Source organism: Alligator mississippiensis, chromosome 1 (assembly GCF_030867095.1).
Source record: "Alligator mississippiensis isolate rAllMis1 chromosome 1, rAllMis1, whole genome shotgun sequence".
Taxonomy (NCBI): Eukaryota; Metazoa; Chordata; order Crocodylia; family Alligatoridae; genus Alligator; species Alligator mississippiensis.
The window spans coordinates 31,270,044-31,296,238 of record NC_081824.1 but is presented as its reverse complement, the minus strand read 5'-3'; the positions used below and the strand labels follow the sequence as shown (position 1 = coordinate 31,296,238).

Here is a 26,195-nt window from a genome sequence, read left to right as displayed (position 1 = left end):
GTACAGTTTGTGCCTCCGAAACAAATAAGCTGTTCAAAGTAGGCGACTATACATGCAGCAGCTTTAGCACTGTGGAGTATGGTCATGTGTATGTACACTTAGAGGAACCCTGAAGCTCTGGGATCTCTCAGCTGTAATAAATCCCATAAACATGTATTTTCACACCAGCTACTTTTGTTATGTGGTCTAAGCAGAACCAACAGCCATGATACCTGTTTTGCATGCAGCAGTTAGAAGACAAATGTCAAACTTTTATTTTACATTCCTGTACAAAATACTATTTGTGATACAAACTTGACAATTAGAAAAAAGTCAGCGTTATTCACAAATTTATGAGCTGGAAGATGACATCTGAACTCTGAAATGACTTCTTCAGGTAAGTCAGACTTGAGCTGTTATTTTCTAATGGCTGCAGACCAACATAAGAAACTTCTATATATACAAAATTGTGTGGTTCTCCTTGGTGCAGTGTTAATGATCCTGTCCAAGCAGTGAGAGAGTTCACACGTGTTCCATTCTGAAAAGCTTGATTTAGTTGGTTTTGTCACAAAAGGGGGCTGCCCTTCTCAGTACAAAGCATTCTTGAACCATCCCATATGACATAGCTGAAGAAATTCAAGACTTCTCTGATGTTAAAACAGAGTCAAAGGCTGTTGACAATACTTTGCAGAGGGCTTGTGCTTGTTCCTACATTTTATAAGAATAAAAAGAAGTCAGTGAATTATTCTCAAAAAGGATTGAGCTTAAATGTTCTTATATAGATGTTTCTGCTAGAATTTTCTTCTCTAGCTATTGTGTTATGAAATATTATGGGGAAAAAAGCCTCATTCATGTGTGTGATGTGCAGCTGGCTCTGCCAGGATCTTTCAGTATAGAGTAACTTAGCAGTCAAGCTCTATACAACTCAAGTTAGTTTGCAGTCATCTGGGGGGTATAAAACTTTTTTGTTTGAAAAAGTCAATTCAGCACTGTTACCTGTAATACTATCTGTACTTAGAGTGTAATCCTGAGAACCCTGGTCTCCAAATCATCCTCAAAGTTTAGTGGCATGGTAATTAGATCTCATGTACTACCATAATGCCCTGAAAATAACTACCTCTCATAGTTTAGTTAGACATGTAGGAGAAAACACTTCCTACTTGTTAAGCAGTGCTGTGTGGTACTGAAAGTTTCTGCTTGCTCCCTCCCAGCAGAGCTAAAAAAAGCTAAATGCTATCTTTGCACATGCATGAAAAGTTGTCAAGCCACCAGCATTATTCATAGATTGTAAGGCCGGACGGGACCGTGGAAGATCATAGGGTCCAGCCCCCTGCACCAAGCAGGAAAGATAACTGGGGGTCAGGTGACCCCAGCAAGATGACCATCCAGTCTCCTCTTGAAGATTTCCAGGGTAGGTGATTGCACCATCTCTGGAGGGAGCTTATTCTACAGTCTGGAGACTCTGACCGTGAAGAAGTTTTTCCTAATGTTGAGTCTGAAATGGTCTTCCAGGAGTTTGTGGCCATTACTCCTACTTTTCCCCTCGGGTGTCCTGGTGAACAGTTGCTCACCAAGCCCTTGATGTACTCTCCTAGTGTAGCAGTAAGCTGCTATCAGGTGCCCTCTCAGCCTTCTCTTCCTCAGGCTGAAGAGTCCCAGATCCCTCAGCCTTTCCTTGTATGGCTTACTGTGTAGGACTCTGATCGTACAGGTGGCTCTTCTTTGGATTCTCTCAAGCTTTACCACATCCTTGTTAAAGTGTGGTGCCCAGAACTGTACATAGGCAGACAAGGTTCCTGTACATAGTACTCCAGCTGTGGTCTCACCAGTGCTGAGTAGAGCAGAAGAATCACCTCCTTGGTTTTGCTGGAGATGCATCGATTGATGCATGCCAGAGTATTATTTGCCCTACTAGCTACAGCATCACACTGACGACTCATGTTCATACCACTGTGGTTTACTATTACCCCTAGGTCCCTTACCTTCGTGGTGCTGGTCAGTTTGGTGCCACCAAGCTTGTAGGTGTGTTGGGGGTTGCTTGTCCCAAGGTGGAACACTTTACACTTCTTGACATTGAACTTCATCAGATTCCGATCCACCTACCTTGCTAGCCTGTCTAGGTCTGCCTGTATCTGTAGCCTATCTTCAAGTGTGACCACACTTCCCCATAACTTGGTGTCATCCACGAACTTGGCCAGTGAGCTCTTCAACCCACATCCAAATTGTTCATAAAGATGCTGAAAAGTACTGGACCAAGCACCGACCCCTGAAGGACACTGCTGCACACTTCTCGCCAGAATGACAGATCCATTCACTACGAGACTCTGGGTCCCAGCCTGCAGCCAGTTTCTCACCCACCTGACTTTCTCAGAGTTCAGCCCACAATCCTCCAATCTTCTTGTGAGAACATCGTGGGATACTAGATCAAAGGCCTTTTGGAAGTCTAGGTATACAATGTCAACCTACTCTCTCATGTCCAGGTGGCAAGTTACCTGGTCGTAGAAGGAAATGAGGTTGGTAAAGCAAGACCTGCCCACAAGGAAGCCATGCTGGCTATCATTTAGAATCTTACCTTCTCCAAGCTTATCGCAGATAGACTTCTTGATTAACTTTTCTAGGATTTTCCCTAGGATGGAAGTTAGTCTGATCGGCCTATAGTTACCTGGGTCCTCCCTTCTGCCCTTCCTGTGGATAGGCACAAGATCGGCCCTCTTCCAGTCTTCAGGGACTTCTCCAGAGTGCCAGGAGTTGTGGAACAGTTTCGCCAGGGGTTCCACAATGACTTCAGCCAGTTCCTTCAGCACTCTCGAAGGAAGATCATCCAATCTAACTGACCTGTATTTGTCTAATTTTTTAATTGGTCATATATGAATTCTACGGCAATAGTAGGAAGGCAGTTACTCCTACTGTGCTCATTCTCTACTTTACCTGGCATGGTTTTCCCCTTGTTCTGGTGAAAGACGGAGGCAAAGTAGTCATTCAGGAGTTCAGCTTTCTCCTGGGTGCCAGTAACCAGCTCTCCTGACTGTTGAGCAATTGCCCCACACTCCCATTTGATCTGTTTTCCTCCTGTTCCTTATGTACCTAAAGAAGGGCTTCTTGTTGTCCTTGATTCCGGTTGCTAATTTAAGTTCAGTCGCTGCTTTAGCCTTTCTTATCCATTCCCTGAAAATACAGGCCAGAGGAACAGTCCTCTTTGGGGCCTGCCCCAAGCTTCCATTGTTTATAAGCCTCTTTCTTCTTTCTTACGAGGACTGTGATTTCCCTGTTTAGGCAAGAGGGCTTCCCAGCCCTTCTGTTACTGTTTCTCCGCACGAGAATAGACTTCCTTTGTGCTTCAAGGATTGTGTCCTTAAGGAACAACAACTTTTTGTGCATGCCTTTTGCCTTCGGTCCCTGGTCTCACAGTACTTCCCCTACTAGTGACCTAAACATATTGAAATTTGCATTTTTGAAGTCTAAAACTTCAATCCTGCTATCAGAATTGTCTGCCTTATGTCAGACAGTGAACATGATGGTTTCATGGTTGCTGTCACCCGGTCGGCTCCTTTGGCCAGGACCAAGTCTAGCACAGCATCACCTCTGGTTGGCCCATGCACCTCCTGAATCAGGAAGGGCTCCTCAACACAGGTCAGGAAGGATGGTGACCGATCCAACTTGGCCTAGTGTTCCCCCAGATGTCTGGATAATTAAAATCACCCATGACTACCATGTCACGTGCACATGTGGCCTCAGTTAATTCTCAGGTGAACTCCATATTGAGTTCTTCCCCCTGGTTTGGTGGTCTGTAGTATACAGCTACAGTTAGGGCCCCCCCCCCGGCCGCAACTTAACCCGGAGGGTTTCAAGCTGCTTATTTCTGGAGCCGATGTCAGCCTCCAAGGAGGTAAACTGTTCTTTCACAGAAAGCAACGTCTCCACCTTTCTTCCCTACATGGTCCCTTCTGTGTAGGGTGTAGCTCTCCATAACAATGCTCCAGCATTACCTGTGCCCAGCGGGGACAGCACAGCCTTTTCACTGCTTTTGAATGTCTAAAATAGAGATGTCAAACTTGGGGCCTGTGGAACAGTGTTGTTTGACCCTTGCAGCTTGTACAGGGGCCAGGAACTTGGAGGCAGGGCAGGGAGCCTCACTGGCAATGAGTATCAGTGGTGGGGGACAGGCAATGGCTGCATTAACTGCCACTTGCCTTGCTGCCAATGCTGTATTCCAGATCTGGGCTGTCAGTAGCCTGGCAGCCCAAATCTGGCCCAAGGGGTGAGTTTGATACCTCTGGCCTAGAACAATAATCGAAAGGATGTTACTTGAAGAATTTAAGGAAGCCTCTCCCTAGAGAGTAACAAATAGTGATTTTTAGACCTAAGTTAATCTGAATATTTATCTCTGAAAGTGGAGGCTATTCTTTGAAGTCACATAATCCTCCTTGTGCTAGAATGGTTGTACCTTAACTGTCCCACCCAACTGTGCAGAACATAAGGAAAGGTTCAGAAACACCACAGATAAAGACAACATTGGCTAGAAGGCCAAATCGGACATAAAAATACACTGATCCCTAAACCCATTAGTGTAAACACACTATCTTACCAGACTATTACACTGGTATAACCAGAGGCTGAATTCTTCGTAACTTGCATCTGTCGTCTTCAAAGCCAATAAACTCTTGCCTGCTCCAAGACCATCATCATAGCAGACCATCCTCACAATTAAATACAGAGCATGTCTATGTAACACATCCTGCAACCAAGTAGCAGAAGAGATTTGCTGAAACAGTGCAAAGAGTACTATTTAAATGTCTTGTATGCTTTGAACTGCCTTTTGCAAGACTTTAATATATTTCAGAAAAAAATATTCAGCTTGACTTATTTACAGAAGAGAAGCTTACATGCCCCTGGTAACAGCTTCTATGACACGTCTGACTCCTTGAGAAAAGGTAAAGGATAAAAATGCTATTGTAGTGATTGTGATAGGACAAAAAACAAAACAGAAATAGGGTCAAATAAACTGGGGAAAAGTATCTTGTATCCCTATGTCAGTTAATTTCTTTAATTAGAAGGTAAGCTGTTCAAGACACAAAACATTGGCTTTTAAATTCTTACCTAGAAATCCTGGAACACTGTGCTTAGTAAAATGCTTAGTAAAAATGATACATTCTTAACTTATTCTGGAATGCAATTTATTTTTCTCTGCATCAAATACAAGCAATATCATATCTATAAAGGGCCTATGGCTACCAAGTTTCTAAACTACAAATTGATGTCAGTGGGGTGGCACAGGTACAAAGACTAAAAAAATGCAAGTGCAAACTGCTTTAGTCTTTATCAACTTGTCTCTTTCAGGCTGAAGCCAGAAAAGCAATGGATAAAAGGTTTTTAATTTAGATACCATAGCGAGGATCTGTCGCCTTCTTGAAAGTGCAATGGGATTTAAATAACATGGTCTCACACATGAAATACCTGCTGGCTTGGATGAAAGGTGTGACTGTGGAAGGACTGCAGCACCAGAGGCAGTGCTGTGCCAGAATTCCCCACCTTCCACCCAAAAAATAATAATTTGAGAAGAGTCACTTACATACTGATCTGATGTTGAGACTTTAATACCATATTTGGAAACTCCCATAATAAACTCCTCTTCACTGGGAACAAAAGGTAACTTTCCATCTTGCTTTGGAAGAAAAAAAAAACAACCTTTAATGTACAGAAGTGACAGTGAATATACACTCTGGATGGCCTTCATTTACTTTGTTAAACTAACTTCAGCTTAAATCAGTATGCTCTTTTCCCCCATCCTTAGTGCATGGAATAAAGGTGCTATGCTTGGGTTTGTCCTACAAAATTGTAAAAATGTCTCTCTCTCTCTGGCAAATGGTGCAGTTCATCCAGTTATTCAGGGTGAGAAAAGACATTCTGAAGAATGAGGCTTCTTATGTTACCTCTGTGTTTGTCCTATGAGTCAACTACCTTATGAGAAGAAAGCAGATGCAGGCAATGCTTGTTGCAAGACTGGGAATATGTGCAAGTGGCTATGTACTAGCATTGCAAACACCTTGTTTCTGAAGTCCAAGAGGCAGTTAAAGCTTTAACTGACCTTGTGAAGAGAATCCTGATTAGTCTTTTAACAAAAGAAGCCTTTGATTGTGCAAGTACCATAGATTCTGTTCTGGCTCTCGCATCACAATCTTAAGTGACCAAGAGTAGTCAGGATCCCCCTTTTTTCTTTTTGATGCTGCTTAGCTAGTCCCACCACTTCCTGCAGATCTGCCCTTTGAAGGCACCCCCCTCCAACTACTAGCTAGGGCTTGCTGTATTAAAACTCCATGTATCGCTACAGTAAATTACTTGTCTAGATTTTGGCCATCAGATCATAATAAAAGATGGGAGGAAGAAATATCAGTTTAATATGTTCCAACACATTCATAACACACTTACCTGTGCAACATCTATGTAATTTATCAAGTCCAGGGGCCCTTCCAGATTTTTGCTCTCCTCAAGTTTCAGTTTTTCAATGGCACCAACATATTTAACTCTAAATTCTGCACAGGTATCTGAATTACTGTTGCTTTGTCCTATAAGGAAATGGTAGCATAAAAGTGAGATGGTCATGATGGTCCAGAAATGGACCTGACAAAGAATGTCTTGATCTTGAAAGCTTTTCTGACTTTATCCCAACTACAGAGTTGGTCCAATAAGAGAGATCCCCCTAAGAAATCTTTGCTTCTCCTATAAGGAAAGAAATATAATTTGGAACAATCGTTCTACCCAAACAGTAATCCTATTCTTTTGGTGCCAGGAAACTTTACTTTCATAGAATCATAGAAAAACAGGGTTGGAAGGGACTTCAGCTGGTCATCTAGTTCAACCCCCTGCTCCCCAACTAGATCATCCCAACCAGGATTTTGTTGAGCCAGGCCTTAAAAACTTCCAAGAATGGAGATTCTATCACCTCTCTAGGTAGCCTGTTCCAGTGCTTCACCACCCTCCTAGTGAGAGAGTTTTTCCTAATATCCAACCTAAATCCTCCCTTGCTCCATGTTCTGTTATCTGCCACCACTGAGAACAGTGGTGAACCAAACAGAACCTTGTTCTGTTATCTGCCACTACTGAGAACAGAACCACTGAAAGTCCACTGTTTACTATTTCCATTGACAGGCCTCTTCAAACCAGTATGTGGAAACATTACATGAACGAGAGTTAGCACAGTGTTGGATAGTAGGAGACAATTCCTAAATGGCAAAACTGTGCTTTCAGAGATGAGACTGTTAAATCTTTTTGCTACTGCTGTAACCACAATAAGCTGCTTAAATGAATAAGTTTATCAGGTATTTCTCCTCTGTGCTTTGGTTTGGTGATCATGTATGTAATGCAGAGCCAGGTCTCTGTGGCCAAAACCTGCTCTGAAGTTCTGAGTCAACAGAAACACTCAGTGACCTTTACCTCAAACACTGGAACAGTTTTCTGTCTCGGCACAACTTCACTTCCAGGGCCTAATATACACTGTATGTCAGGTCCATGCCTGCTGCTACACCTCTTTACATCTCACCTCTGACCACTCTCCCCAGTTCTGCTATACTTTTTGTGCAACTTCTTTATGGCTCTACACTTCAACTTGCACCTCATGCGCTCTGAATGGGCAAATGCTTGTCAGGAGACAAACTGACAGCTCAACTGGCCGTGTAAGTGTGTAATTCATAACTAGAATATACATTTTTCATCTCTTTCCTTCTCCCTCCCACACACACATTTATAAATCAATCCCCTCCTGGTGAGCCTATCCCAGTTCTGGTCACGTACCTGAACTTTTAGTGGAGTCTGTATCTAGACTGGCAACAGTACTAGATCTGGAAAGTCCACCAAGACTGGAGTCTACGGACTAGTTAAAGGGGGAGAAAAGCAGCAATACGTTAAGAACATTTTAACAATTGACCTTGAGCTTTTCTACCCCATACACTTTGTTAGCATCTTAACTCTTATGTCTTAATCTATTTAAAAGCAATCAGATCAATCCAATGAAAAGGCCAAAAGCCCCTACTTCTCAGAAGGATTAATAAAGTTTTCTGGGCATGAATTATCCTGTCTTGGTCTCATTTATAATGATGTAAACTACACGTGGGTTTAATGAACTCCAAAAACATTTTTTTTAAAATGGACAAAAATTCAGCAAAAATGAACTTTAAAGAAGTTGCCTGCAATTTTTTTCCTTTGACTGTAACATAACTGTTGGGAAATTGGCAAGCGCAGATCTGTCATTAGTATTTGAAGCGATGCGACCTTTAGCAGTGAGATGTATATTAGAAATACCAAACATTTCAGGAAATCTGGAAGACTGAATTCATCATTCTTAACACTGAAGTTTGACAGACTATACACTTACTGGCTGTCAGACCTTCCACTTCAAAGAGTTTTAAAGAAATGCTGCATAAAATATAGGCAGTCTTTTTGTTAATCTGTTCAGAAGAACCAAATTCAATAACATTTTGCAACGCTGCTGTGAAAGTTCTTGTTAATAATACAGAAAAAAGTGAATGTTTCCTACAAACTCCTTTTCTTGTGCTGTCAGAAAGCTGTCATATTTGAAGGCATAGCTGCTGGACTTAGTAGTGAGTTACTGGCCATACAGTGGAAAAAGAACATGCTAATTTGCACACTCAACTGCTCATTCTAGTCTTGCTTTGCTTTACAAAGAAAGCAAACCAAGTTGTTAATTTCAGGAAAAGTTATTAACATGAACTAGCCATAATAAGGTAGCCAACTGACAGATCAAAAAAATTACTTGCTATACATGAACATTGTGCTTCCTATTGTATATGCCAAAAGATGCAGTCTACAATGAGAAACTTGCATCCTGAAAGATGCTAACTAGTTGCAATCGACTAATTACAATTATTTCATTGGTCATTCAAGGTCAAATAATAATTTCAGAAAATAAATTTGGATTAGATCCAATAATCCAATGCATAGAAAGCAAATTTATGTAGGATGTTGTTAATTTCATCTATCAACGAAGCTGATCAAATCCACCCCGAGATGATGTGTGGCTAGATCCTTTGAAATGCCCAACTAGCATGCGCTTTCCATACTTTTTACACAGCTTTCAGCTTGGCCAGTGAACAGCTGTACGTCCAAAGAAGTTCTCCTGCATTGGCACTCCGCTGCAACGATCTATCATCCTTTCTTAAATTGAAAATGCAGACTGTTTTAAGTCTATCAGGCAATCTCCTCATCAGGTCACCTTAGGACAAGGTTTTGTATTGGTTATCTTAAAACACAACTTTAAGGACAGGTGAAACAGAAAATATTCTCTCAGTTGCAGAATCTGCCATTTCACAAACATCCCATTTCTAACGAACCACAGAACCGTCTGATCACAGCAGACAGAACTGTTCTACAGACGGACGCTGCAGACCAGCCTCAGCTTACCTTACTCTTGGTGCTGATTTCGCTACTTTGTGAGCTGCTGCTGCTGTGTCGTTTTTTCCCTTTCCTGAACATTTTTCACCATAATTAGATGAAAGAAAATTCTACGAGACAGAGGGGGAAAACTGGTCATGTGACATCGCCAAGATTAGTCAGTACCCAGACACCAGCGTGGACTCTCTATCTAACCTTAAAAGTCACTCGACCCGTGATTTTTGAGGACGGACCTAGGAACCAAAACCGGCCCCACCTTTTCCTACTCTGCTACTTCAACAAAATAGTACAAAAATACTACCAAGTTCTCTTTGTCTGGGGTTCTCTCTGTGTAAGAACAGGAAGGACTATAGTTTAACGGACTAGCTCACAAAACTGTTGCAAGGATAATTTTCTAAAGTAAATAATGCAGTTTGAACAGGGTTCACAGAAGCAGAGCAGCTGATTAAACAGGTTTACTCAATGACAAGCTTTAGAGCAGCGGTTCTCAACCAGGCTGAGCTGCGGCACCCTGGGCTGCCACAGGATCCTTTTAAGGGGATCACGGCCCGGCCCGCAAGGCCCCCCGCACGCGCGCCCAAGGGATACCCCCAGCCTCATCCCGGCGGTAGAGGGCAGCACCGGGCCGGGGCCGCTGCTCCCAGCCCGCGGGACGGGGACAACGCCCCGAATAAGCGGCAAACTCCTCACCACAGCAACCAGCCTCAGCAACCGGAAGCACCTTTCCACTTCCGGTTCCCCCTCCCTCGACCCGGAAGCTGCCGGGGGCGCTGCGTGTGGATGCTGGCGAGGGACATAGCGCGCTGCTTTGCGCCCGTTCGCCGCGATGTCGGCGAAGAGGAAGGCCGACGCCATGATCCCGGCCGAGGAGAGCGACCAGCTGCTTATCCGGCCCCTGTGAGTGGGCGGGGGAGGGGGGTCTGGGCGCTGCCCGCGCCGGGGGGAGCGGGGCTCGAGGCGTCCTCAGTTCTCCCGGCCGGCTTGGTGCAGGCGGCGGGGGCCCAACAGCTGCGCCGGCTTCCTTGGGCCCTGTCCGACGGGTGCAGCATCGCCTCCGCCTCCCGCCCGGCCACCGCTGCCCTGGTCTCCGGCCCGCAGTCTTTGACAGCCCTGCGCCGAGGCCTGGGGAGGGGCCGGGGCTGTTTGCGGCCCGGCGCGCGGAGCGGGCCTGTGCTCTTGGCACACTGAAAAATGGGGTTTGGTGTGTTGTGCTGAACTCCGCGGGTGCGGGAGAGCTGAGGCGATGGCTGCGGGCCTGAGGCAGGGAGCAGTGGAAGCCTGCCTGGACCTGTCTCGACCCTGTGTGTTGGTCCAATAAAAAATATTGCCCACAAGAGCTCTTGTCTCCCGCGTTTGAGTTTGTGATCCGGCTCCTCCCTCACCCTGGTGGCCGCCAGTGGTCTATCCCCTCCCTCTGCACCGGCGTGTGGTCCTTCTTTCCTAGAACTGACACAGGACTGTCTTTGGAAAACTACTGGACTGTCTTTGTCATCTGCAGCCCAGCTCTGTACTTTATCACAGTGATCTTATTAGAGCTCAGCTTGCATCTCTTCCAAAATCAGAAAGTCTTGTTATCCATGTAAACCCTGTTCTTAGGGAAACAATGTCGACTCTGGTGTGACTGCACTTATTTTTGATGCATCTCAGGTCAGTTACGCAGGCCTGGGCTCCCCTGCCCCTAATGACTACCTTAACCCTGAAACTTCCAACTTTTTTATTTAAAAAATGGGGGGGAAGGTTATAGATCACAAGTACACATTTTGGCTGCTTCCCAACACTGATTACTAGGGGTGCACTGATTCATAGATGCTGGGGTCAGAAGGGACCTCAACAGATCATCGAGTCCGATCCCCTGCATAGGCAGGAAAGAGTGCTGGGGTCAGATGACCCCAGCTAGATGCCTCCCCAGCCTTCTCTTGAAGACCCCGAAGGTAGGGGAGAGCACCCCTTCTCTTGGAAGCCCATTCCAAATTTTGGCCACCCATACCATGAAGAAGTTTTGCCTGATATTTAGCCTAAATCTGCTCTCTGTCAGTTTGTGACCGTTGTTCCTTGTTACCCCAAGAGGCATCCTGGTGAGCAGAGCATCTCTGATCCCTTGCTGCACCCCCTAGTGAATTTGTAGGCAGCCACAAGATCACTTCTCAGCCTTCTCTTGCAGAAGCTGAAGAGGTCCAGGTTCCTCAGTCTCTCCTCATAGGGCTTGTCCTGTAAGCCCCTAACCATATGAGTGACCCTCCTCTGGACCCTCTCCAGTTTATCAACATCCTCAAAGTACGGCACCCAAAACTGGATGCAGTACTCCAACTGCGGTCTGACCAATGCCACATAGAGGGGAAGTATCACCTCCTTGTATCTATTCATCATGCATCTGTTGATGCATGATCAAATGCAGTTAGCTTTGCTGATGATTTTGTCACACTGACGACTCATGTTCATCTTGGAATCTGCTATGACCCTGAGATCCCTTTTCGTTTCTGTGCTGCTGACAAGCTCACTTCCTAGCCAGTAGATGTGCTAGATATTGTTGTGCCCTAGGTGCAGCACTCTGCACTTGTCTTCGTTGTACTGCATCCTATTGTGTATTGCCCACTTTTCCAACCTGTCCGGGTCTGCCTGCAATTGTTCCCTACCCTCTGGAGTGTGTACTTCACCCCACAATTTAGTATCATCCTCAGACTTGGACAGGGTACGCTTCACACCCACATCCAAGTTACTAATGAAAATATTGAAGAGTACAGGTCCGAGGACTGAACCCTATGGGACCCCACTACCCACATCCTTCCAGGTTAATACCGACCCATCTACTACCATTCTCTGGGTATGACTGCTAAGCCAATTTGCCACCCACCAGATGTGTAAACATCTATGTCACAGTCTCTTTAATTCATTTATGAGAATGGGATGAGGTACTGTACCAAAGGCCTTCCTAAAATCCAAGAAAATGACATCCATCTCTACTCCTGCATCTAAGCATTGTGTGACCCTGTCATAAAATGAAACCAGATTGGTCAGGCATGATCTGCCTGCAGTGAATCCATGCTGGTTGTCCTGCTGCATTATTTTTCCCTCTGGGCTCCCACAAATATGATCCTTCATAACCTTTTCAAAGACCTTTCCAAGGATGGAGGTGAGGTGGGACTGGCCTATAATTACTTGGATCCTCCTTCCTCCCTTGCTTCAAAATAGGAACCACATTGGCCCTTTTCCAGTCCTCTGGGACCTGACCCGAGTGCCACGGGTGCTCAAACAGCTGTGCCAGTGGTTCTGTTATGACACTCGCCAATTCCTTCAGTACTCTCGGATGCAGCGCTTCCGGACCTGCCAACTTAAACACATCCAGTCTATCCAAGTGACTCTGCACCAAGTCAGCATTGACAGTTGGTGGGCTGGTGTCCCACTGATGCCTGTCCAAGAGCCCATTAGGAGACTTGACCCCTGTTCAGGAACACCGAGGCAAAAAACTCATTGAATAGCTCAGCCTTATCCCCTCTGTCTGTCACTAATTGCTCCTTCTTGTTCAGTAGGGGTCCTATGCTGCCGTGTGCCTTCCTTTTACTCCCTACATACCTATAAAAAAAGACTTTTTGTTGTCTTCAATTTATGTTGCCAGCCTCAGCTCTGTAGTTGCCTTTGGCCTTTCTGACTGCCTCCCTGCAAGTGCAGGCCAAGTAGGTATACTCCTCCTTGGTAGCTTCCTCCTGCTTCCACTGGCTATATGCCTTCTTTTTTGCCCTTGGGTTCCCCTGGATTTCCCTGTTTAGCCAAGGAAGATTTTGGTTCCTTTCCCCCTTTTTCCTCGTACTGGGATAGTCTCCCTGTGCGCCTGAAGGATCGCTTCCTTTAGGAACAACCATCCTTCCTGGACTCCCATCTCACCAATACTCTTATCCTGCAGTGCGTCATTGACTAGACTCCCAGGCACACTGAAGTTAGCCTTCCTAAAGTCAAACACTTCCACCCTATTAGTTACCTTACCCACCCTACACCATATGGTGAATTTGATTGATTGGTGGTCGCTGTCCCCAAGGTGACCACGAATTTGCAGCTCCCCTACCAGGCCCTCGCCCATAACCAACACCAAGTCCAGTAAGGTATTCCCCCTAGTGGGACCATGTACCTTCTGCATTAGGTGAAGGTTCTTAACCTGTGTACAGGACCTATGTGAGTGGTTGGATTTGGCTGACTGCTCCTCCCAGCGGATGTCAGGGTAGTTTAGATCTCCCATGACAACCACGTCCCTGGACTGTATGGACTCTGAGAGCTGTCTCAAGAATTCCAAGTCTAGCTTTATATATATATATTCTTGAGACAGCTCTCAGAGCAGCAGGGGTCTGAGTGCTGGGGCTGCCATGGAGACGTTGGGCTGTGCACGGGAGGGTAGGACACTGCACAAGGGACATTCAGCTCCACCAGGCACCAGGTGCCTTCGCAAAAGTGACTTCTCCTTGGCAGCAGGGGGAGCTCGGCTGCGTGGGCCCACTGGCACTGAGGCATTGTTGTGCTCTGGGGCTCCAAACGCACCTGGTGTCACTGCCCATACAAAGGTCTACTCTACCTGCCCAGAATGGCAGCACAGGCTGCACGGGGAGCAGGGATGCAGGTAGGAGCCATGGATGAGGGAGTGATGTATGTGGGAATGAAGTGGTCACCATCTTCCTTATGAGGGCCAAAGCAGGCAGGAGGCATGTGTGTGTTATAAATACAAAGCAAACAAACAGAAAGTCTTATTTGTGTTAGTAGTTTAAAATGCCTTGCACTATTACTAAATATCTGTTATCAGATCGGCATTGGCCAATATGGCTGGCTAATCATCAGCTATTGGTATTGGCCAAGAAAATATTTTATCAGTGCACCCTTACTGAGTACTGAGCAGTACAGAATACCATAAGCTACAGAGTCAGGATCCTGTGGCCAGGCTTAAGGCGGTGATTGGAAACTCACACCCTGGTACTTCCCTATCTCCAAACAGTGCTTTTCTCATGCATCTGGGTTTGGTCCTGGAGCCGCAGGAGCTGTCTTTTCTGTTGTATCACCTGCAGACAATCTCTTTGCCATTTTGTCATGTCTTACATGGCATCAGTATCTTTGCTTTGACAGTTGACCTGTGTCACAAGACACCAAAACTATATTTAACTTAAGTGCTGATAACAAAGAGTGTCATTGCTCAGATGAAGGTAGCTGTAGTGAGTTATCAGAATGAAGGAGATAACTGATTATAACTTGTGCATCTGCCAGTGTAGCAAAAAAGAGTTATGGGGAATCTAATCAGCTTCCAAAATAAATGGAATTGAACCAGTCCTGTTCTGTCACTAATGACAGCATTGTGACCCTCCAGGGAAGTAAAATCTTAACTCTATGGAAAGAGAAAGTGTTAATAGAGAGCCCTTAGCTTTGAGTTTCTAGAGATATGCATCACCATAATATCTAGCATGTCAGGATTTAAGTTACTTTTTACTTGAGTAAACTGATATACTAGAACCAGTTGCAGAATACTGAAATGTAATGGCCTCAGCCAAGCAAAATGCAAAACGCAAAACATGGCGGATACTCTGTGTGTATGTAATGTAATGCAATGTAATTTAGTAATCATGTGCTTCCTGCACTTGATTATTCTGGGGGTGTGAGATTTGTAGAAACTTATTTTTTCCATCAGATAGCATGTTAACCTTTGGCTGACTGCCTTTAGTCAGTCAGAGCTGGGCTTTGCAAAATTGCTGGAGCTGTTTCTCAGTTGCCTTGATACAAACATGCAAAACTCACAAATCTACTCAGACTGCTGTAATCTCAGCGCTCTGATTGAATTCCTCATAATTTCCAAGCTGTATTTTAGCAATGAATATACCACCTCCATTTTTCAGTGTTGTGACAGGAATTGGAAACCTCTCAGTGTATATAAAACTGAAAAGGATGGAGACTGGGGGGTTATATTACAAATGACAGATGCATTGGAGCTCTTGTCTCCTGAACACTGGTCACGTAGAGAGTATTGGTTGTCACTTCCTTATATTGGAAAAATCGTATTTCTCCTTTACTTTTGAGATGCCTTATTAACATCTTTCACTTATTTTGTGAAAGAAAGGATCAATATAAATAATAAATTGAGGGTGTTTCCTGCTAACTTGACAACAATTCTGTGGTAGGCCAATAAAATCTGGATAAGGATACAGGTACAGTTGATACAGTTGAAAGCCTCTACACCATATTTAATAATTTAAGGGATAAATTTACCATATCTCAGTTGCTTCACTCACAAGTAAATCAGCCTCCTTCAGCAAAAGCAAGGCTTCTGCCCTAAGTGAGGGGTTAGACTATAGCTGTTTTCAGCTTTTTTAGACTCAAGGCATCACTTAGAAAATGTTAGCTCTTAGCTTTCACTTGTTTTTGACTACAGAAAAAATAAGAGCAATTCTTTTGTTGCAAAGAACTCAAAACACAAAAAGTCAGAATGTTTTTGACACTTTGGATTGTGATTTGAATGTTCTGGGTTTACCTTGTAAATCCATATATAGTTGTTGTTTGCTTACCTAACAGTGCTATTATTGAGTGGTGCTCTATGGCACCCTGGTGGAGAATCACTGGATTAATGACCTTCTCAAATCACCTCCAGTTTTATTTTTCTCTAATTCTGTAGTTGTTAATGAACCAAAAAAAGAGGCCAGAGCCATTTTGCTAGAGTAGGTCTCCTGTGTGTTGTTTTGAATAGAATTACAGTTTGGCTTAACAGAATTACGCTGTTCACACATTGTAAGCACCCTATCGTTTTGCAGTCAGCATGGTACATTACAGTGTAATTAATCCTGCAATAGTCATTGAAAGGTGCAGTTCAATACAGTATTGCAGCTAATTGTCTTGTGTTAAGTGGGTAGTTGATTTTGTTTCTGGTAACTTTGTCATTGATTTCTTTTACAGAGGTGCTGGGCAAGAAGTAGGAAGATCATGCATTATTTTGGAGTTTAAAGGAAGAAAAATAATGGTAATTGTTATTTTATTGTGTTACATTACTAATTTAATATTTTTTGAAGTTTAAAGGAAGAACAATAATGGTAATTATTTGTAAACACCCTCAGTTACAACGTCTATTGTAGAAAGCTATTGTGGGCAAATCCAAGTTCCTAACTAAAGCTTCGTATCAAAGTTTGCTGCTTCCAGAAGAGATGGATCCTATGGTTCCGAAGAACAGTTTAAACAGTGGAAGGACATAAATTCTGAAAGAAAGTTTAGGTATCTATTTATGCTTGTGTGCAGATGATACCTAGCCTTCAGTGGTTGTGTGTAAATGATACCTAACTTTCAGTGGAGCCTGTATCTATACTTTGTAAACATAGTTTTGAATATAGTTCAAACACCCACATATCCTTGCTTTTCTACTATTGAGCTCAGGTGATAAAATCTACACTTAAATACTTTTTTTCAGCTATTTACTCAGAAAGTAGAAGCATGAATAGACATGTGAAAAGAATCACAAAAGGCATACAGTTTTCCATTGGGGATATGCTATATAGACAGACACACTAGCTGAGCTTCTATCATGGAGCTTAATCTTCCAATGTTAAAAATAGTGAATAAACAAAATGAACTTTTCTTACGTGATACTGAAAGTCGCAAATCATTTGTAACTAAGTTAAATTTAGTAACTAAGTTTGTAAATTAAACTGCATGATTCTCTTCATATGTAGTTTTCTGTTAAGAGTTTCAGTTATTTTTTATCACTTTCCAGCTTGATTGTGGAATACACCCTGGTCTAGAAGGAATGGATGCCCTTCCTTACATTGACTTGATAGATCCTGCTGAGATTGATCTTCTCTTAATTAGTCAGTAAGTTGCACTTTGAACAAGAATTAGTGCTTTTTAGAGGGTCGATGTAATGTAGGCTCTATCGCTGGGAGAAAACACATGGGGTGGCAGTTCCCAGTATCTTTTCATTATGTAAACTAGGTCTTAATATCAAAACTTTTATCCATCCCCATTACAACTTTGGCTCATGTTTCCTGTTTGTAATCATATAATACTATGTAACTTTACGATGGCAATTTCAGCTGTTCTTCATGTAGAAAACAAGTTTTAGGAAAATATTGTTTGTATTTTAGCACCAGCAATCAGTAGAAAAGCTTATACAGACTTAAATGGAGGTTGGCTCAGGCCCATAATAGTAATTACCAATGAGAAAGGAGCCAGCTTTATGAAACCAATTAACTTTCCATGAACTACCCATGTTTTACATACTAGCATTTGATACAGTAGTTCAAGGGGCATTCACCCAAATACATTATGTATTTCTTACACCTGTATCTCAGGAGCCATTCAAATTAGCACTGTAGCACAGTTGAAATCATAGGAAAGTAGGACTGGAAGGGACCTCATGAGGTCATCTAGTCCAGCCCCACCCCTCCGCCCTCACTATACTATCCCAGCCAAGTTTCTCTCGAACCTGTTATTGAAAATTTCCAGGGGTGGAGATTCCAAAACTTCTCAGTGATTCTTTAATGATTCCTTAAAAAAATCACTTCCCTGTCTGTATTTGTGTAGATGTGGCAAAACACTTATCTAGTGTGCTACTAAAAATACAATCTAGTAGTTTACCTCTTCATATATGGTGGCCTGCATACCACTTTTGCAACCACCACTGCTTAATTTGTTTTATATTCCTCCTTATGTGTGTGGTATATATATTTTCTCCGTATCCACTATCAGTCCTTTTTTGAAAAAAATATAAAAAATGAATAGAAGAGATCACCCACAACAATCCTTGCCTCTTGCATAAAAAAAATTATAAGCTTGTTTTGGTAAAATGTCTTCAGTAAATGCATAACTTGAAATTCCATCTTTCTTTATAAGTCTCATATTTTTGAATATAGAAGATAGGCCTGGGTAATCTTGATATTGCAGTTTTTACATGTATTGAATTTGTGATTTTTGTATTAATACATTAAAATAGTGAATTGTATGCCACATGCATTCTACAATATTAGCATATTAACTGGCTTTATATTGTTATTTGAAGTTTCCATTTAGATCACTGTGGGGCTCTACCATGGTTTTTGCAAAAAACAAGTTTTAAAGGAAGGACATTTATGACTCATGCTACAAAAGCTATTTACAGATGGCTTCTTTCAGATTATGTCAAAGTTAGGTAAGTTGACCCGGTCTGTGTTTTTTTAATTATTACACTAGCATGCCCAATGGAGAAAGTGTATGTGAAATAATACAGTGATTTAGGGACTTTGGGTGTGTTCTGTTAGGTCTTTACAGTGCCAACCTAAAAATTTATATATCTAAATTTCTTGCAGAGTTCACTTATAATACTAATAATGTCTTGGGGCTTAAAACCAAAGAAGAGGGAATCTAATCTTCTTTAAATGTTTGTTTTCTTTCAGTCGTGCTTTTCCAAAGGTTCTAACCATAACAGTAGACCAGTCATTTGCTAGTCAATTTAACTTTGGGGTCCTTAGGTCCTAACAATGTCTGGGTTTCAAACATAGAAAGGAATATTTTATGTCAATTTCCCACATTTTTAAAAGTTCATGAAACATCCATTTCCATCCCTCTCTCAAACTGATTTACCCACTTTTTCCCCCTTGTCCCCCTACCCCCAACCTTGCTCTCTCCCCAGAGTGAGTAAGTGGGGGAAGTCTTGTCTTAGATTCAAGTAAATACAGCATATAAAACCTTCAGTTTTTGGTCCAAATTGGAACCCTGCTCCAGTCTGCACTTATTTCCAGTAACTTTCCATGTGCAGTTTAAGGTGCTGGGCTTGACCTGTAAAGCCTTAAAAGGCCTGAGTACTACAGAACTAAAGAACTCCCACCTTGATCCTTAAATTCCATCACAATCCCTATGGTCAGTCAAGAGCAACCTTCTGCAAGTACCATCTGTGCACCAAGTTTGCTTGGCAAAAATGTGTGGGAGGTTGTTCTTAATAGTCGCTTCTTGGCTTTGGAACTCCCTTCTCCCTGACCCCATCAGAGTCGAGCCAGGTTACCTTTTGGAAGAGTTGCAAGACTTTATTTGGGTGGTCTTTTAGCAGTTGGAGTTAAGTTTTGGGGTGTGGTTTGGGGAACTACCTTAGCATTTATTTTCTCCTGTGTTTACAACTTGCTTTATTGTAAGTCACCATGAGTTTCTTTTGGGAAGTGTGGCATAGATAAATAAATAAATACATAAATGTTCTTATCTCTCTTCTCTCATCTGTTTCATTCAGGTATTTTACCTAAACATGTCTTTCTTTCCTTTTTACACTCTCACCTTTGTACTTTCTTTCTCTTCTCTTTTAAATTTGACCTTAAAGCATTCTACTTCTAAATCTGTTCACAAAAGTGTCTTCAATTTTTGTATAAAGTGAGTAAGTGAAACTAGCTGATGCTCAGACATTTTGTTTTATACAGCAATATATCGGCAGATGATATGCTATATACAGAGACAGATCTGGAAGAAAGCATGGACAAAATTGAAACAATCAACTTCCATGAAGTAAAAGAGGTGGCAGGAATCAAGTTCTGGTGTTACCATGCAGGCCATGTTCTAGGAGCAGCCATGTTTATGATTGAAATAGCTGGTGTAAAGGTACTTATCAGTACAGAGTAGAAATCTGCATATAAGTCTTTGGCACGTGGTATTTCTTATTGGTTAAGTGCTAGCAATGTACTGAAAACTGTCCAAGACACAAGATGAGGTGTAGTCAGGTGCTCAGTGTTGTTGTGAGTTGGAATCCAATGGGACACAGAAGGAGACACATTATCTTAGAACTATTATTCATCAATTATAATGGGCTAGTGATCGCACTTATATCGAAATGAGATAGTGTATGTTGGCTAATTACAAGAAGTATACCTTTACGTTTCTGTCGTAGGTGTATAATAACAATACAAGAATCTCCAAACTAGTCTGCTGAGAGCTGGGTGAGCAGCTGATGCTGGCTTGATTCCAGTAGCTCAAATATATGAAAAGGCAACTGAATACATAAATAGTTTCCTAATGCTATTTTACCTTGTCTGTCTGTCTAGGTACTTAAATGACCCTCATCACCATAGTATCTGAGTGCCTCACGTTAATGAATTTATCCTCACAACACCCTTGTGAGGTAGGGAAGTATTCTTATCCCTGTTTTTAGGTACAGAGGAACCAAGTAACTTCTCTGAAGTTATAGAACAGTCTGGGGCAAAGGCCAATGTTGAACATTGCTTTCATGAGTCCCAGTTCAGTATCTTAATAGGGAGATCACCATTCCTCCATTGAAATATGCATGAGGTGCACTAAGTTTTTACTACAGGATGAAGAAATGTGGTCCTGAACTAGGTGGTGGTTCACAAAGTCATTTTACTGTTAGGATTTGATCTGTCCCATGAATGCTTGAGAAGAAGATTTAAAAAAAAGATAAAGCCTGTGTATGGGTAAGGCTGTGTAGCTACAACAACTAGGATAAAAGTTAGAGTTATGGGTTGTCCTGCTTGTTAACAGCTGCAGACAAGAAGAAACTTTTTCCCCTTTTGTGCATCATATCTGTCACATGACCAGTTTCCTCCTGCCCATTATCTTCTTTGCTTTGTTCTGAAATACACAATATAGGCCAAGGGCCTGTTGGCTGGATCTGGCCCGCAGAGCTGGGGCTTTAATGATGTTCAGTGGCAGGGACTTCACCTGTGCCACACTGTGCTGCACTACACTGCACCTTAGCAGTGGGGAGCTTTCTGTGTTGTGCTGCAGCCAGGTGGTGCACAGAAACAGTGGCCAGACTTTAGCACTGGCTACCTCCAAAGCTGGGCCATTCCTGCCTGCTGCCAGAAAATGTTGCTGACTACTGATGTAAGCTCCGTCACTGATATAGCTCTATCAGCTATAGTTATACAGAAACCACTTATCTTTGCTGCTGCTGGCTATCTGCTGTGTTCTTATTCAAGCTTTTGAGAATAAGTTTTATTTTATTTATACTTGAAAAGCTTGGTGGTTGGGCACATAACATGTAGACTTCTGAAATCAGAATGAGGTCATTTACTCTGGTTAAGGTGCAGATCACAGTTAAGAGTCTGTGTGTTTTAAAAGTACCTGCTTGGGCATCCACAAGAAAAGTAGCTGACTTTAAGATAAGATGAGATGGGCACTAATGTAGTGGAGAAGAGCATCAAGACTATAGTGAAAGTGTTTAAAATTATCAGCTTCTTTTTAAAGATCTGTGTGCAGCTTTCTCAAGTAAAACCAGATTTATATAGGTAACAGAAAATGTTGTTAGTTTTTGTTGCATTATTTATTATATTCTCAAATGCAGTCTAAGTTTGTCCTTGTGGACAAAACATCTAATGTGTGTGTTTACAGGTGTAAAAATCTGAAAATGTCACTCAACACAGAAAAGAATTGCTGAAAATGTTGGTAATTGAAATCTTATTAGTGATTTTGATTAAAGATATATATAGAGAGAGAAAGAGGGAGAAGTACATCCATAAATATTATTTTTGCTAACATATTAAACACTTCTCTACAAGGCAAACTTATAAGTATTTGCTGACTTATTCTGATCATAGGTGTATTGTTTCTCTTTCATTGTCACAGCTTTTATATACAGGTGATTTCTCAAGACAGGAAGACAGACACCTCATGGCAGCTGAGATTCCTACCATTAAACCTGATATTCTTATAATTGTAAGTTTTGCACAGCAGTTTCTGTAAATAAGCATGTAGGTTTATCTAGAAGGGGAAGGGGGTGTTACTTAAGTTGTAAGATTAATATCAAAATGAAGGAGGAAACTTAAAGGTGACATGTAACTAGCAATTTGTTTTAAGCTCTAAGAGTCCAGGCTACAGGCTATTCACACATCCTGATAGTTTCCTCCCAAGTTGTTTTTCCTCAAGTTTCTTTATTTGAAAGTATTGCATAATGTAATTTTAAACGCATTAAAATGTATGTGCCATCTTAAAAATAACATGCACATCACAATTTCACAAAATGGCGTTTTGTATTGTTCAGTAGCAAAGCATAATATGTCCTGGGGTGTCCATGCAGAAGAGTGGGTGGGCCCACTGTGGCACTGGCTTGTAGGTAGTAGTGTGCTGGGCCCATAACGCAAATGAAGCATGTACTGTAGTAATTCTGCCTAATGTTTTAGCCCAGGCAATGACAAACATTGTACAAAACTTGATGTAGTCACTTCTCTAACCTCTCTGCAGCCCTCGACCACACCGCCAATTAGGACAAGCATCCTAGATCAAAAATAAGACTAGTGAAGAATGTCACTTCTTGTCTTGAAGCTGTGGAGTGAATATGATCAGCGTAACAAGTTAATGTCATTTTCCTCACAAAAAATATTGAGAAGTCTTTAATGGGTGTAAATGGGCATGATCTTTAGTATCTGCTCTATAAGAGATCATCTCTAGATCATAGTGCTGCCTGCATCAGCATAGTGGAACATTGGGCCAGTATGAACCTCAGACAGAAACATTATGCTGTGGATTTACAGTGACTTCAACCACTTTTGGCCTGCCACTGCTGGTTGCACTTGTACAACCCCTGGTTTAGTCAGAGGCATTATTTTATTGCAAGTTTTTTACTTGGTTTCAAGCAGGATGAATAGTGGCTTTGCCCGGTTACACTTAGGATTTGCTGTGGTGCAGGTGCATTGGCCACCAAAAGCTGAAATCTGGGAAATCCTAACTATAAATCAGGGGTTGGCAAACCCCGGCGCACATGCCGAGCATGGCACGCAGTGTGCCACTTTCCTCGGCACGCGTTGGGGCCAGGGAGGCAGCAGCTGTTTGCAGCCTCCTGGCTGCAGCTGGCCCCAGCTCTGGGTATCTGATGCCAGCAAGGAGACCGGGCGGCTCCCATGGAAGCCCTGCTGCAAGCAGCCCAGGCTCTCTGGCTGTTGGCAGCTACCCAGAACCTGGGCCAGCTGCAAACATCTGCTGCCTCTCCGCCCCGGCCCCGGCCCCAACTGCCTCCCAGACCTGGCCCTAGGCCCTGCTGTGCTGCCATCGCCGCTTCTGCAAAGCAGCATTGGAACCTGGCATGGCACGGCACAGCGGGGGGGTGCAGAAAGCTGCCTGCTCCAAGCTCTCTGCTGCCCTGCCACACTTCCCCTGCAGGCGGGGACAGCAGTGAGGGGCATAACCCTGCGCTGATGCCCACTCTGCTCCAGTGCACACAGGGGAAGTGTGGCAGGGCAGCAGGGAGATCAAAGCAGACAGCTTTCTGCACCTCCCGCTGTGTCCTGCCGAGCTGGGTTCCAACGCTGCTTTGCAGAAGTGAGGAGAGCAGCACAGTGGGGAGCATTGCCAGTATGTGCTGCCTCCCTGGAGCCCAGGGCCAGGGCTGGGGCTGGGAAGCAGCTGGGGCCGGGGTGAAGATGCAGCAGATGTTTGCAGCTGGACCAGGTTCTGGGTAGCTGCTGACAGCCACAGAGCCCAGGCTGGGGGACAGGGGCTTTGGGGGCAAGGGGCAGCAGGCCTGGGGGGGCAGGGGCTTTGGGTGGGGGGTAAGGGGGCAGCAGAGGCAAGGGGCAGCAGGGGTTGGGGGGCAGGGGCTTTGGATGGGGGGCAAGGGGCAGCAGGGCTGAGGGGCAGCAGGTCAGCAGGACTGAGGGGCAGGGCCTTTGAGTGGAGGGTAAGGGGCACAAGCAGGGCATCCTGTCATGTACCCCCTGCCCTCATTTTGTTTTTCTGGCATGCCGGCACTCCGGCACCTTCCAAGGTAGGCTTTGTGGGGGTTTTGGGCACTCCGGCCAAAAAACATTTCCTACCTCTGCTATAAATGATGCTTTGGTGCTGGACTCGCCTTACCAATTTTGAGTCCCTTGTGGTTTTGTCTGTTAGAGTCAAGAGTGTCTCTGTTTGTTAAACGTGTTGGGGTGAGTGTTTCCTTTTGGTTTGAAAATCAGCATTTAAAATCAAACCAATGAATGGGATTGTCAAAAAGCTCATCACCTCTCTTTGCTGCCTCCAGGGCCAGTCCTTTCCAACAGCAGCTTCTAGGTTTGTTTTTCCAATTTTGCAGTATTATGTAAGATTCATGTATATGACCCTAGAATAGAAATATTTAGCTGCAAGTAAGAATTCTGGTTTGATAGGATAACATGAACGTATTTTGATCATTTCAGAGGAGCAAAGTGTAACAGAGTTTGGGCTGCTAATTATAGCTCCATATGTACTTTACCACCTAGGAATCCACCTATGGTACCCATATTCATGAAAAACGTGAAGAACGAGAGGCAAGATTCTGTAACACCGTCCATGATATTGTAAATAGGGGTGGTAGAGGTCTTATTCCCGTCTTTGCCTTGGGTCGAGCTCAAGAACTCCTTTTGATCTTAGGTATGTATCTTCACATTTCTAACATTTAGTGTGCAAAGTAACATGGACACTTACAACACTCTAGCGTGGTCACTATTTTAAAACAAATCCCTAAGCACCTTCACAGTGTGCCAATAGCTTTAAAAAAGCACAGAAAGTTGGTGTGTTCAAGTTAATTACTGCAGAAAAGAAAACAAGGAGCACAAGTGTTTCTTTTGCTGCTTTACCATGTATAGTAAAGCATTGTATGGTAGAGCTGTCCAACTGGTGGCCCATGGGGTTAAATTGCAGCCCTCTGGCTTCTACTCAGCTGCCACTCCCTCCATTGCTCCAGCTGCCGCAGCAGCTGGGTGGGCTCTAGGCTCCCCTTCTTCCAACTGTCCCTTTTTCCCCCTGCCTGGCTTGCCTCGCAGTGCAGCCTGGGGTGCATGAGTGGCATGATGCATTGAGAGGAGCTTGCATCCAGGAAGGTAATAGTGAGTCAGGGCATCCAGACACCTGGTGCAGCAGGGAGATACAGGGACCAACAGTGGAGAAGGGAAGGTATGCAGTGCAGGAGGCAGGCCCCTGAGTCCATGATGCAGCAGGGAAGCCTGCACACAGTGGTGGGGAAGGGGGCACCTAATGTAAGAAGAAGGTTTCAGAAGTTGTTTCCTGGTGTGTTTGACAAGAAGAAAAAAGCTTTTTTTTGTTCTGAGTGGGTGGTTTGCACTTTTGACATTTCAATCTTGTCTGCTTGCAAGGATTCTGTTAAAGAGTGAAAGTATGAAATTACTAAAGACCAAAACTTCAGTAGTGGAAAATAACACTTTTTAGATAAACTGTAATTGATTTGAGAGCCAAGTCAAGTATTTCAGCACTTCTCTATGGTCATCTTCTTGCCCTTACTTTGCACTCTGAATGATTTCTGATGATTCTTTCTCTGTCATGCAAACCTTTCTTTGACCAGTAATTCTGAAAATGAGTACTTGCTTTTGAGATGCCAAGTCCTCGATGTGAACTGCTTTTAGAGCGCTAGCAGTTCATCACAATTGCCATTTTAATTCTGCTCAGCAACTGAATGTGCTTGTTCCAAGAGTCATGATTTGTTTAAATATTGATTGGAAGTTCCCAGCTATATCTTGGGTGTAAATTTGTTACAGGATGCATTTTTCTGCATTCTGCAATTCCATTATTTAATATTTTGTTATAGTTTATAAATTTGTTACAGAGAAACTATAATATTTCACAATCTGCTATAGCCTTCAAAGTAATTCTTAGTTTTCCATTTTCTACACCTATTAGAAGATTTGTGAAAAAAATGAAAATGCAACCATTCATTTTAACACACAATGTAGATACGTTGCATATTTAGACAGCTGTATCCACAGACCTCGAGTGGTTTTCATGCTCTAATTTAGGCACACAATTATTTTTATACTCTGAAGTTGCTTACAAGAAATGAGCAACTACATAGTATTGAGGCTAATACAATTGTGCAGTCTTATTGTAACTCCTGTCCTACCATCTGTTGCTGTTAACTTTACTTACTGCTT

At 43.1% G+C, this 26,195-nt stretch overlaps 2 protein-coding genes across 7 annotated transcripts in view; one reads left to right on the top strand and one right to left on the bottom strand.

The window, feature by feature from the left end:
• Positions 1–230: 230 nt before the first annotated feature.
• On the bottom strand, positions 231–10,138 carry ITGB1BP1 (integrin subunit beta 1 binding protein 1). Of its 4 annotated transcripts, none has more exons than XM_006259396.4 (7): positions 10,075–10,138; positions 9,394–9,494; positions 7,768–7,846; positions 6,406–6,542; positions 5,549–5,641; positions 4,565–4,714; positions 231–687 (listed from the first exon to the last, which is right to left on the bottom strand). In XM_006259396.4, exons 2-7 carry the CDS (start codon positions 9,463–9,465, stop codon positions 616–618), a joined length of 603 nt encoding a protein of 200 aa, XP_006259458.1. In that variant the 5' UTR covers positions 9,466–9,494; positions 10,075–10,138; the 3' UTR covers positions 231–615. The 4 variants fall into 4 exon arrangements, with proteins under 4 accessions (XP_006259458.1, XP_059585724.1, XP_059585727.1 ...); XM_059729741.1 differs by lacking the exon at positions 10,075–10,138 and adding an exon at positions 9,973–10,068; XM_059729744.1 differs by lacking the exon at positions 10,075–10,138 and adding an exon at positions 9,686–9,830.
• The window catches only part of CPSF3 (cleavage and polyadenylation specific factor 3), a 38,684-nt gene continuing 22,620 nt past the window's right edge, over positions 10,132–26,195 (top strand). Inside the window, exons 1-7 of one of the 3 annotated variants that reach the window (XM_006259399.4) lie at positions 10,132–10,281; positions 16,297–16,360; positions 17,105–17,202; positions 18,389–18,517; positions 19,770–19,947; positions 21,928–22,017; positions 24,531–24,681. In XM_006259399.4, the coding sequence (XP_006259461.3) occupies positions 10,211–10,281; positions 16,297–16,360; positions 17,105–17,202; positions 18,389–18,517; positions 19,770–19,947; positions 21,928–22,017; positions 24,531–24,681 (781 nt within the window). In that variant the 5' untranslated portion in view covers positions 10,132–10,210. Of the gene's footprint in view, positions 10,282–16,296; positions 16,361–17,104; positions 17,203–18,388; positions 18,518–19,769; positions 19,948–21,927; positions 22,018–24,530; positions 24,682–26,195 lie in introns of those variants that run through there. The other 2 variants (XM_059729722.1, XM_019492674.2) reach the window with 2 other exon arrangements.

What these genes read in the sequence shown, in the direction of transcription:
- ITGB1BP1 (XM_006259396.4), bottom strand. Translation starts at nt 9,465, where the DNA reads ATGTTCAGGAAAGGGAAAAAACGACACAGCAGCAGCAGCTCACAAAGT. An exon ending in AGACTCCACTAAAAGTTCAG is followed by an intron (nt 6,543 to 7,767) that starts GTACGTGACCAG and finishes ATTTCCTTATAG; the next exon opens with GACAAAGCAACAGTAATTCA. An exon ending in TATACCAGTGTAATAGTCTG is followed by an intron (nt 688 to 4,564) that starts GTAAGATAGTGT and finishes TATAAAATGTAG; the next exon opens with GAACAAGCACAAGCCCTCTG.